The sequence below is a fragment of the Kockiozyma suomiensis genome, assembly GCF_038497685.1.
Source record: "Kockiozyma suomiensis strain NRRL Y-17356 unplaced genomic scaffold V2V93scaffold_3, whole genome shotgun sequence".
Taxonomy (NCBI): Eukaryota; Fungi; Ascomycota; class Lipomycetes; order Lipomycetales; family Lipomycetaceae; genus Kockiozyma; species Kockiozyma suomiensis.
Window position 1 is genome coordinate 537,852 of NW_027117666.1, and position 12,115 is coordinate 549,966.

The 12,115-nt window shown below is 48.3% G+C and overlaps 4 protein-coding genes across 4 annotated transcripts; 1 reads left to right on the forward strand and 3 right to left on the reverse strand.

Annotated features, from left to right (window-relative positions):
* The first annotated feature begins 35 nt into the window (after positions 1–35).
* On the forward strand, positions 36–1,217 carry V2V93DRAFT_365625 (uncharacterized protein). Its single transcript, XM_066909116.1, has 3 exons — positions 36–100; positions 180–288; positions 374–1,217. The coding sequence occupies exons 1-3, from the start codon at positions 55–57 to the stop codon at positions 738–740; spliced, it is 522 nt and encodes a 173-aa protein (XP_066767465.1). The 5' UTR covers positions 36–54; the 3' UTR covers positions 741–1,217.
* V2V93DRAFT_365628 (isoprenoid synthase domain-containing protein) lies at positions 911–2,948 on the reverse strand. The gene has a single exon (XM_066909117.1). The coding sequence runs from the start codon at positions 2,665–2,667 to the stop codon at positions 1,228–1,230; it is 1,440 nt and encodes a 479-aa protein (XP_066767466.1). The 5' UTR covers positions 2,668–2,948; the 3' UTR covers positions 911–1,227.
* A 133-nt stretch (positions 2,949–3,081) lies between these two features.
* V2V93DRAFT_365630 (uncharacterized protein) lies at positions 3,082–9,334 on the reverse strand. The gene is made up of 5 exons (XM_066909118.1): positions 8,192–9,334; positions 7,934–8,138; positions 7,053–7,874; positions 5,401–7,000; positions 3,082–5,337 (listed from the first exon to the last, which is right to left on the reverse strand). The coding sequence occupies exons 1-5, from the start codon at positions 9,177–9,179 to the stop codon at positions 3,208–3,210; spliced, it is 5,745 nt and encodes a 1,914-aa protein (XP_066767467.1). The 5' UTR covers positions 9,180–9,334; the 3' UTR covers positions 3,082–3,207.
* Positions 9,335–10,046: 712 nt separating this feature from the next.
* V2V93DRAFT_321711 (uncharacterized protein) lies at positions 10,047–12,096 on the reverse strand (the record flags this gene model as incomplete). The annotated part of the gene is made up of 4 exons (XM_066907371.1): positions 10,047–10,701; positions 10,744–11,135; positions 11,187–11,944; positions 12,048–12,096. 4 exons carry the CDS (start codon positions 12,094–12,096, stop codon positions 10,047–10,049), a joined length of 1,854 nt encoding a protein of 617 aa, XP_066767468.1.
* Positions 12,097–12,115: the final 19 nt, after the last annotated feature.

Sequence of the window (12,115 nt, forward strand, 5' to 3'; positions counted from 1 at the left end):
GCCTTGCTTTCTTCTTCCTCTTCCTCATTCACTTCTTTGATATCTCACTTCAAAATGGACCCCATCTCCTCTATCCTAGTAATAGTATCTTCTTTGTTTTGTATGTCTTTTTCTTTCATACTCTATCTTCTTCTCTCTGCGCTTCATCATGATCTCTTGCTAACCCCGCCGATCCGCAGTGCCTCCCCTAGGCGTCGCCTTTATCTCGGGATGCTCCGTCGATTTTGTCATAAACATTGCCCTTACAATGCTTGGATACCTTCCTGGTCTCTTGCATGCCCTCTACCTGTATGTCTATTTTCTTGTTTTGGTTTTTCCTAGCCTCTGTCGCCAGATCGCACCCCTCGAACAGCGTCGCTAACTTGTGCTCCAGTGAGTACGTCTACTACTCCCGTCGCGAGGACGCCGCCAACGGAGTCATCAACTACGACCGTGCTCCTGGCGTCTACTCTGAAATCATCCAGCGCGGAGGTATGCCACGTCTGCATAACAGCGATGTCGAGGGTGGTCACATCAGACTCCCCGATGGACCAGCTACGCAAACTGCCGTCTTCAGAGACGCCGCCCCTGCCCAACCTCCTCAGCGACAGCAGCAGCAACTGCAGCAGCAAGCGGAGCCTCAGCAGTCGGGTGTCTATTCTTCTGACCCACTTTCCGCCCCACAAAAGTCTGTGGCTGAGTTGAAAGAAGATGAAGCCAGACGTCATGCTCAAGATGGCGAGGGTAGCGGTGCCGTCTAAATCATAAATTCTGCTTAGAATGGTCGCCAAAAAACAACAGTATGTTACAAAGTAAGCATACAGTAAAAAACCCGGAGTTTATAGGTTCTGTATTGTAATGTTGCGAGTTTATCGAATTTGGTATATGTGATTTGCTGGTTGTATAAATATCCACTCTGAAGTAGAATTCTGCGTGTATTGTTTTTTTCCTTTTTCTCCTTTTTTTCCTTTACTCCTCTACAGTACTATGGCGTCAATATGAAAATACAAGATATACTATAGAACTGATTAGAACAAAGTGCAGCAAATATCATATATATACAAAGAAACTGCAAAATCAACAATCGACGCAATAATCGACGACACAGAGCAAACAAAAAAGATCAAGAGACTCGGGATACTCGGGATATATAACGATAGGTTTATATACTCTTTCTCCACTCCCTTAAATAAATCGCTGCAAATCATGCAATCAAACCTCTCAACCCAACTCATTAGCTTGCTTCATCTATTTTTTGCGATTGAGAACAGTATCAGCCATATCAAGCAACGCCTCCTTTGCAGTCGAATTCGGGAATTTGTGCATATACTCCCGCGCTTTATCACAGTATGCCTGAGCTAGCACCCTAGTCTGCTCAACACCATCGGACTCGGCCACCAATTTCCGCGCGGTGTCGACATCTCCAGGCTGTCTAAACTTGCGTCTAATCATCGGTCCCAGTTCGGGGTGCTTTTGCCATGCAAACAGTGCAGGTGCAGTAGCTAAACCTAACTGCAGGTCTGCGCCAGCTGGCTTACCTAGTTCAGCGGCTGTGACAGTGTAATCAAGCAAGTCATCGATCAGCTGGAAGGCCATACCGAGATTCCGTCCGTATTCGTAAGCAGCTTCGACAAACTCATCACGCACTCCCGCTAGTACTGCTGCGCCACGGCAGGATTTGCTCATCAAACTCGCGGTCTTGAGATAAGTCTTGTCCAGGTAATGCTTGAAGGTCGCTGGTGTTGCAACTCCGGTGATTGCGTCTTCTGGCGCCGTATTTTTCAGCTGCATGACCTCACCCTCGACAAGATTAACAATTGCCGTCGAAATAAGCTCTGTGACTTCGGCATTACGTAGTCGTGCAAGCGATACACAAGCCCGGCCTAGTAAGAAATCACCGGCTAGAATCGACATCTTGTTGCCGTATTTGAGATTCCCTGATGGCACACCACGGCGAGTTTCCGCGTCATCGATGACATCGTCGTGGAGTAACGAGGCAGCATGAATCATCTCTGTAATCTCAGCAAGCCGTCTCTGCGAAGGCAGCACGCCTGTATGCTCTTCAACTTGCTCCTGCACACTGCCAGCGGCAACTTTGCGCACAGTTGTCGTGATCGTCGATATTATATTCGATGGGTTGAAATCTCGAAGCACGTCAAGTGGACTTATACTATCATCGATATTATTCGCAACCTGGTATCCCTCATCCTTTGGTGCTAGTAGCGCGGCACGACTCATGAGCAGCACCAGCAATGGTCGAATATGCTTTCCCTGGCTCTGCACATAATATTTCGCCGCTGAATCGAGTGACCTCTCACCGGATCCCAGCAACAAATGGATATTCGTAGTCAAGTTCGTCATCTCGGCCGCGACAACGGACAACGGATCCGAAAAGGCCTTTGATCCACGCACGCTCGCCTGTTCGCGCAACCTCACTTCGGCATCACTAGAGTTTCCCGAGGAAGGAAACAGCGACGCAATCAATGACGCAACCGACTGTGCACTCGTCGTCGCCGTAGTCATCGATTCAGATCCATCTTTCGCAGCAGGCCTGGCGGCTGTGTCCGTCCTCGACGAGGAATGCATCTCCGAAACTCGAACTCCATAAGCTAGTGCCGTGACACCGAATGTTGCCGGGATGCGTAGACGCTTAGTAGCCCTTTGTCGTGATATACTCACTCTGATCATGATTTTCTTCTAAAACTAAACGGAAAGAGACGCTTTGGTTACGTTTGAGATACTGCGCTTTGGAACACCTACTCTCTCTCTCGCTCTCTCTTTCTCTCTCTCTTCCCGGGTTGTAGGAACGAATGACTCGCTTCAGAAATATACACTACTCGGAAGACAATCCCGCAACGCTACTAATCAAGCAAACTTGTAAACAAACGGGTCGTAAACCAATTTCCAAAAAATAAGAGAAGAATAAAACGACGATCACTCCAGTCCTCACATATCGTCTGTCTGCCATGCGGCTCTTCTCTTTCCAAAGAGTGCGTGCGTTCCCGAACCAATACTTTTTTTTTATTCTGGGAATCTAAAAACCAATACTACTTGAATGGGGCTAAACATCAATTTACAGACTTTGTGAACTAGTTATTTAATCGTGTATTCTATCATATTCATTATATGCTAATCTTATTACATAATACATATACTATTCGACCCCTCATTTAAACGCACCTACTGCCAAGCGAAAATGATCCGCAATCTTTATACAAATCCCAATGCTCATTCCTCCTCTCTAAACGAAGTCAAACTCTGTCTCGCTATACGCGATCCACCATTCGACAACCCATTCCCGTTCGTAGTCATCATCTTGCTAAACCGTCTCGTCACACCAGCCATGCCTCTAGCCAGACTAGACGTGCTGCCACTCGATGATCCTTTACTCTTCGACGATGACGAAGATGACGGCGCGCTTTCGAATGAGTATTCAGATTTAAGCGTCACAGATGATTGTTTTCGGTCAATTACGTTCCTCATAGATGCCTTTCGCTTATGTCCAGGAGATCCGGATGCAGATCCAGCCCTAGACGAGGCAGATGTCGTCGGCGTAAGCGTCAGACTCGCTTCCGACTTATTTGCCGATGCCGACACTCCATTCTGCCCGCCGGACCCGTTAGTCTGCACAGCGCGTAGCTCGTTATTCCGACCGGATGATGCTGAAGCATTCGTAGACTGCTGTGCCAAGTGATGGAGTCCGTTGCGAATATCATCTGGCGACCGACGGATTCCGTTGCGCAGATCAAGACCATCAATCACGCGACCTTCTTCTTCGACAATTTTGATCTCATCCTTAAAGTTGCGATCAAATAATATCACTAGACTGTCATGTAATGGTCGCAGTGCTGAAGCAACGACAGCAGAATGCACATGCAAGGCGTAAGCCAAAACAGCAACGTAATCCTGCATAACACTACGCATGCGCTCCTTCTCCATGACGATCCCAGCAGTCTGATCAGACGCATACGACTCTAGTAGAATTCGGTATACCTGAATTCCACCATTAACCGGTGCATCAACAGCACCCGACAATAGCATTCCAAGCTGCGAGCTGCACATCTCGTCACCAGGTGCAGCCTTTGATCGCCGCGCCATCTGCTCTATCTCGCCTGCTTTGCGCGCAATTGCATCAGCCGCGCCCGCCAGAGGAGAAATCCGCGTAACTTCAGCATTCACAACCTCGCTGCGTCGTAAAATTGTCGGAAACTTCTCGCGTGTCTCGAAGATTGTCTTCTCGATCCAGACATCAACAGAATTGGTAGACGAGACTCCATTTCCATTCGTACTCGCCGGTCGACCAATTTTTATCGGCCGCGAGACTGAGAACCGTTGTAAATTCTGCCGTAAGAAAAAATCGCGAGCAGCAGGTAAAATTTCAACGGCAGATCCAAGCTCCACAGACGGCTCGGGAGAAACAGCAATAATAGACAGATACTGTCCCTCTGCGTCACCGCCGTCGCCAGCGGCAAGAGATGCATCAAGACTGCTAGTCTGCGAAAGTGACGATAGCGAAGAAGCAATTGACATGTGCTTTGCTGCCGTGCTTGTCGCGCTCGTCCCACCGCTAGCGGTGATAATTTTGGCCTGCGGATACAGATTCTGCAGCCGCACAGTAAAATCAGAAAGCTTCTCCCATTTGCTTCCCTGCATGATAAATTGTTTACCTCGTAGAGCTCGATGGAATCCAAGACCAGAGTACACAACTCTAAAATATTGGGGCTGTGGCCTCGTTGTCGCATTCACAGACTGCTCTTCTTTATATAACCGCGCAATCGTGGAAGTCGTACTCTGCAGCTTTTCAAGCTCGAATGAAATCGTTTCGTAGGCATTGGCAAGCTCTTTGTAAGTGGCAATCGCAAGCTCAGGAGCACCTCCAAGCGTAAAGTACCGCACCATCTGCAAACTCAACGCTTCGCGCCGACGGAACTCTGATTGAGTAGGCAAGTCAATATCCTGTAGCGCGGGCACTCGCGAATCTAATCGCCAGTCGTACATTCTCGCATGCAACTCCAGCGCAAGTCCTGCTTCGGCATAGTGTCCGCTGTGCTCTTGCAGGCGTATAAGTTGGTGCACGTACTTTATAAAGGTATCCTCGCGATGTAGGCCACGCAAGAATTCCATCAGTGATAAAGTACACTTCACTCGATCGTCATTATATGCGTCGCCCTCTGGAAGAGAGTGCAAATCTACTAGTAGATCCAGCAATTTCGACACTACACTGCTCAAGCTCTGCACTTTAAGACCAAGTTCGTGCTCAGCAGTCGGAAAAGCAGCCTTCATGCAAGCTAATATGTTTTCTTTAAGAGAACTGTTTTCTACATTGAACGTTCTTGTGTGGAATACTCGGTCAAGAGTCTAAACCTTGTTAGCAAACTGCATATGAGCAAACAAAAAGTAAGGTAGAAGCACTAAACGTACGTCAATAACATCACTAAAAAGATCATCCAGAGAGTGCTTGGTGTGCCACTCCTGCACAGCTATACTCTTCAGCACTTCAACCGCTCTCATACGCACTTCTCGGCTAGGCGACAGCCAAAGCTCAACAACTTTTCCAAGGAGGGCATAGCTGCCACATGACTTTTTACTGCAAAACATTTGCTGCAGCCCACCAATCGTCTCAATTCCATAAAGAGACCTTGCCAACTCACCAGCATCAGTGCCAATAGCCGTCCACATTCGGGCCAGCAATTGCGCACCTTGCTCGCGGACTTGCCCACTGATAGCCTCCACAGTTCTTCGCTTCTGTTCCGAGAAGTTCTCTACCTCAAGAGCTGGCGACCCAACCAGCTCAATTAGTCTCTCAAAAAACATATGCCATATACTGATTATGCGGCTATCAAGCAATTCGTTAGAGTCGATGTTGGGCAGGAAATATTCCCCTAAAAGCAGCGAGATAAACTCAAGACACGACATGACCGAGCGGTGCAGGTATATGTAAACTGAAAGCCACGATGTCGGCACAGCTTTTCCCGTCAGCACTGAATCCGTCATCTTCAGCACATTGCTCATAAGCTGAATTGCTTGCTCCTCAGTCAATGTCTCACTACCAGAGGAAGTGCTAGAACTATCGTATGTTGCAAACTCAGACAAGACAGCGAGAATGCACGATAGTTCTATCGCAAGCTCGTCAAAAGGTAATTTCTGGATACTGGTATCGACAGGCCGATTGGGAGGGATAGGATACGTCTCTGGGAACAGCACCGAGAATTCGTTTTTGAATTTCGGGGCCGTGATTGCCCTGATAAGCGCACTCTTGCGCTCTTGTTGTAACGACACAAAGATAGCGACGATCTCGGGCAATACACGCACATACATGCTGCAAGACTCCGGATCCTGATCGCGAATCGGCCACATTTTATCCAACTGTACAGCAAGTACCGAACATGCTAGACGGATCCTGTCCTTCCACATCTGCCAAGCAGCAAGACTTGTCAAATCCTCGTCGCCAGCTGGCGCGAGATACGGTCTCAGCCAGATAAGAGTGTGATTGATAAGCTGGGCTCGTACGCTAAGTTTCGTATCAGGGAACAGCCGAAGCTTTGAGAGGTTTTGCATGAGCACGAGGCGGTGCATGTCGAGTTTAGGATTTACCAGACCGACAGCTGTAGTCACCTCGACAAACTCGACAGTGATATCGAGAATTTGCTCGTCATCAAAAATTGAGTGAATCTCGGTAATATAATCGGGAAAATGTCGCATAATCAAGATCTGGCTTGCTTCAATAGATGCAGCATTCTGTTCGAAAATTTGATTAAATTGTACAAAAATCTGTCGCACTGCTTTCGGATAATTGCGCATATCAATAGAGATCGACTCGCGCTCCTGGAACTTATCCCAGCAAGAGTTTATAAAGCGCAATATGATGCCACCGCCTTTGAGCAATTCGCGCACGCTTGAACCTGCATCTGAGCCGGAATATCGCGCCAACAGACGCTGGAAGCCGTAAACGAGCGGGCCGACTACATCTGGATAGTTAAAATGGTAGTCAATATACTCACTGAGCATAGATCGGTCACGTCTTTATCAGGTTAGCAAACTACATATAAAATTCCATAAAAATATCATCCTACCTCTCTTCAGCAGTGACGAGAATGTGCGCCAAGGCAGCAAATGCAGCATCTTCAAACTTGCTATCACCAGCCTTCCAAACAATAATTCCAAACAGAGCGTCAAGAGCTTCGCGCAGTAGCTTGGAGATCTCATTGGGATCAACATATCTAATCTGCTGCATGACAGAAATCAAAGACTTTTGAGAACTCTCTTTTGCAACACGCATTCTGCGCCAGCGAATTAAGGTATTGAGGGTATCGTCAGATGAGAATTCGTTTGAGACTAGATAGCTGTCGATCTCGAGCACGCCAACCTGTAGGCCGTCAATGTCTGCAATACGAATACTGCGCTTGGCATCCTTGATAATGACGTCCTCGTTCCATATGGGGAACTTGCCATGGCCAATTGCCTTACCATCAGCAAGGTGAACACGCACATGGATATCGGCATTGCGCGCCAGCGGCGACAGGCAAACAGTCTCAGAGAGCTTTTCGTCGCGTGAGACAACGGTAGAGGTCCACATATCTTGGGGTTCTGCGCTGGCATGACCATGGAAGCGTAAAGAAGAGTCTTTGTTACATGACAGAGTGACAAAGTAGAGAGCTTTGGAGCTCAGTTCAGGCATTGGCCGACCATTTATGTCAGACCAATGGAAATGAACTCCGCCGATTATGAGATAGAGCTCATCGCGCGGAATCGTGGTCGAGGCGGTGAAGAGAGTTCGCGGGCTACTAGATAGTCCACTGAATAATGAGGGCATTGACGCCGTCAAAGCTTTCGAGTTGGACGACTCAAATGCACGAAGTCCAACAATTACTTTATCTATCTTGGTAGCGCGTTCACTAGAATGCAGAGAGTTAGCGTGTAGAGCTATAGAGCAAGAAAAGAGTTAATTACATACATGCCGTCGGCAACACCGCGAACAAGACGCTCTCGAAGAGAGCCCCAGCCATTTCTGGCAATACCATCCATTCCCTGACTCGATACAGAAGAAGTGAAGAGGCGTAATGTCATATCGCGCTCAGTTTCCGACACTTCACGCATGACACGGCCAATATCCACGACGCCTAGACCGACGCCACGGCGGGCTTTTATAGTGTACGATTCTGTTGTTAGTGCTGTTAGTTAAAATGCATTCAAGTACAGAATATGTACGTACCCGTCTTGTCGGCAGCGGTGGTCTGGGTAGTCATATAGATGGTCTCAAAAATCTCAACGACAAGGAAAATACCATCGCCAGCAACTGCGGGTGGTAAATCGACAAACAAAGCGCGCTGCTCAAGTTCTGCACCATTCACAACAAAGCCTTCGGTAAGCGGTAGCGACTTTGAACATAAGTACACTTTGGCAAACATGCTTTCAGTCAAAGTTCCAACGACAGACTTGATCTGCACCATCAGATGCAGTAACTCCTTCTTGTCCGTGATTTCCGCTGCGGCTGCTCGCGAGGTGTGAAAAGCAGCAACACCGTGCGTAGAAAGTGCCATAATTTCTTGGTCACGGAAGAAGGAAATGAGGTTATGGTCACCAACCCGCAAACTGCCGTCAAGCTCATCACGTACAATAACATCGCCAGAAAGAAGTTTGTTTCCGCGCACGAGCAGCCACAGCGCATTCTTGATACTCTGCTCCCGCTCATACGTGGTGTAAATATCAAGCAATAGCCTCTTGTGAATATCAGAGAGTTCCGAGATCAGCGAGGCGACAGAGTTCAGCTTTGCGTAGTTGCGCGAAGCCGACGAGAAGAGCTGATCAGTGTGCGCGGGACACCATTCTTGCAAAGCCAACTCAATTTCCTCAGTGACTGGCAAAAAAGGCTTTGAATTTCCATTGGCAGAGCTGCCTGAACTCGTGGGAAGCAGTGCCTGATCCAGCGGGGAGGTAGCGAATCCGGTGATGGATACGCACGAGGCCGGGAACGATCCGACGAAGATGCGGATACGATTAGAAGTTTTTGAGGAAGGAGATGTAGAAGAAAGAAGGTAGCCTCTGTAAAAGGCAGGTTCGTTAGCGGAAGACTGCTCGAAGATGTAGACAGAGTCGCCGAGATGCAAGGTGAGGGCCGAGAGGGCGTCCATTCCTGCGGGGGTGTAGGCTGTCTTTGCTACCGCGAGCAGGCAGTGAGGGAGAGAAAGCCACTCATCCATTGCTGCGGGCGCAAGATAACAGAAGGAGGCAAGGATTGGATACCGGAAGAGGAGGAGAGGTGGTGAGTGACAGAGAGAGGGAAGAAGGACGACGAGAGGATCAGAGGTTGAGAGCGGAGACAAGTCACAAAACAGCCCCTGGCATCGAGCCAGCAGCTCACAATATCTTAGCTCAGCGTACCCGAGCCGTCTCTCAGCTCACTTGGTCGCACAGCACGCCATAGTATGAGCCCTCAGTCTGTATTGCCTACAGAAACTGCACGGACGCGAATAGTTCTCCTGTCGCTGTCGACGAGGGTCAAACAGCTACATCAGAGTTACGCCAACCGAGACCCGAAACTCTTGCTATCAGAACAGCACTACAGGCCCAATTGCAGATAGCTGTACACAAGAATAGTAAGATAATAATCAGAATATCATACACTTATCTAATTTGTATCTTTTGAGAGTCTTTTCCCTAAAGAGACGGACAGAATGGGAGCAAAACACCACACAAGCAGCACAAAGACGAGGAGGTATTGAGAACGATTCACAACTTTAATTGCTTTGGCCAAAAAAGCCTTTTTTTTATTAAAATCGTCTGATTCCAGTTCTCCTTATCCAGCAGAATACTACTTCCTTTCATGCTTCTTAATTTTTATACTTGCTCTTACCATATTGAAAGCAACGGCTTTTCTCCTTTGGCTTTCATTTCATACTCTTTCCTCTGTCGACTACTATTTTCTTCAACCGTTGCTGGTATCAACCCTAACCAGATGTGGTACGTCGAGAGATCTGGTCCCCACAATCTGCTTCCCCTTGGAGTTGAGTAAATTTACTTTGCTTCTCTGTAAAAACTAATAACACAAAAGTTATCCACCAGCATCTTCAAAATATTATTGGATACCGGTCACCTTTCTCCCACAACACCTGCCGCCAACTTATCCCGGCCGTCCACCTTTCTTCTTTCCATACCTCCTTCACCGTACTCCATGCTCGACTCCACCCGCCAAACTCTCCTTTCGACACGCTCTCCTCAAATGTCCGCCTTAGAACCTCTCGACAATTTACCATCCTACCAGATAAATCTGCGACTCCGCTCTCTGCACTAGTCACGTTCGCCACGACCACCAGCGCCCATACAATCGTTCTCTCGAGCTCCTGTCCGCTCATCTGTTCTTCCTCCCCTGAAGCACTATGACTCGGTGTCTCGAGCATATCGGACTCATCCAACATAAACTCAGTGGTCAAAATATTTACAAACTGCCTCACACAGTTCCTCACGGCCTCGCTCTCTCGCGCTTCGACTAAGAGCTGACCTCGCACACTACTCACTCTCGTCATCAGCTCAGAATCACTAAAGACAGCCAGGTAGATCTGTATTGCAAGTCTCATCATCTCAGAGCACCGCTGTGTTGTTGTGCGCTGGCAGTCTAAATCAGCTATATATGTATTCAAGTATGCTGCCGCGTTTTCCAGTCGCAGCGCAATGTATGTACTGCCAACGTAAAACTCTGTATTTGTGCTTCCGTTCTCAGGGTTGCTGTTCAAATATCTGCTTTTTTGAGCCGCATGGTCCTGCCACAGCTCATACTCGAATTCTACAATTCGTGACAGTACAAGCAATAGCGGCGTTGAAATCGGAAGACCGGTCGCAATGCCTGTCCTGAATATAGCTTCACCGGCTAGATTATGCCGGTCCAACATCTCTCCATACGTAGCCGCTAGTATTGGCGGCTGTAGCAAATGCGTGGCGGTAAGAATGTCTGCGTGTACTGCATGCGCAGCCACGATCCTGATCGGTATGCTGTCGCTTACACGTTGATCCACAGATAATAAACAGAAATGTGAAACGAGGTTCATAAGCGTCTTGAGAGTTCCGGCATCATGTGTGTTAAAAATCCGAGCAAGTGTGAAAATATTCCAGCCCAGAATCATGACTCGCTCAAGCTCAGCGCGAGGAAAGGGAGGAAAATGCTGACTGTTATGGCCGAATGCAATGCTCGAGCAGATCTCTGTGATGCGAACTGGCGGATTGTCTGCCATAAGAGAATTGGCCTCGCTCGTAAACTTTGAGCTGCCTGCAGATAAGAAGCTGACGTCGTCAACTGTTATTGAACCCGAACTGGCAAATTGAGCAAATGCGCATCCAATCGCACAGACGCTTCGCCATACATAGGGATCATGAGAAGCAATATTATACACTACTGTCTGGAAGTCAACGAGGTCGTCAGTCTGCAGGAACAACCCTGGAAATAAAATACGGGTAGCCATGCGAAAGTAAACGACGGCATACGCTAGTTGCCGGGTAGCATCAGTATGTGCAGAGTACACATTTCGCGGCACCACGGACACATGCGCATGCAAAGCGGGAAGCGGCGAAATCGGAGAGTCAAAGTCAAGGCTATCAAATTCTACAGACAGGAACGGAGGCGGACGACCAGTGGCCGAATACGGATAAAAAGATGATACGTTTGACAGTGCAGTAAAACTATCGCTTACGCTAGCGTCTGATTCCGATGATGTCGATAGGAATTGCTGACCAACGGTGGCCGTCTCAGAAGACACTACGGCGGTCGCGGCATTCGAGCGAGCGGCACTTCGGCGCTTCATAGTGGCGCGAATCTGGACAGTGAGCTCTCGAGCAGCGCGCTTGCGGTCTTCAATAGAACGCATATTTTCGGGGCATTCACCATATTCACAGCGGATGTCGAGACGCTCGCAGGTAAGGCAACGAGGTTTGCGGTCGTCGCACTTTTTGCGGCGGACACGGCACTGCCAGCAACCTGCAAGTAGCTCAGAGATGAGAGAAGAGTTCATAGATAGAAGAGAGGAAAAAGTCTGAAAAAGGGAAGAGGGCGAGAGAGAGAACAAAGTACAGGTACTCACCAGTTCGCGAGCGAGAGACAGAGACACGGTGACGGACCGTGGCTGGCATGACGAGTGGGCTGACATTT

Excerpts from the sequence above, each read along its gene's own strand:
- V2V93DRAFT_365630 (XM_066909118.1), bottom strand. The coding sequence starts at position 9,179 with ATGGATGAGTGGCTTTCTCTCCCTCACTGCCTGCTCGCGGTAGCAAAG. Across the intron at positions 8,139-8,191 it reads CACCGCTGCCGACAAGACGG|AATCGTACACTATAAAAGCC; the intron begins GTACGTACATAT and ends CACTAACAACAG. Across the intron at positions 7,875-7,933 it reads CGCGGTGTTGCCGACGGCAT|TGAACGCGCTACCAAGATAG; the intron begins GTATGTAATTAA and ends TCTGCATTCTAG.
- V2V93DRAFT_365625 (XM_066909116.1), top strand. The coding sequence starts at position 55 with ATGGACCCCATCTCCTCTATCCTAGTAATAGTATCTTCTTTGTTTT. Across the intron at positions 101-179 it reads AATAGTATCTTCTTTGTTTT|TGCCTCCCCTAGGCGTCGCC; the intron begins GTATGTCTTTTT and ends GCCGATCCGCAG. Across the intron at positions 289-373 it reads CTCTTGCATGCCCTCTACCT|TGAGTACGTCTACTACTCCC; the intron begins GTATGTCTATTT and ends CTTGTGCTCCAG.
- V2V93DRAFT_365628 (XM_066909117.1), bottom strand. The coding sequence starts at position 2,667 with ATGATCAGAGTGAGTATATCACGACAAAGGGCTACTAAGCGTCTACGC.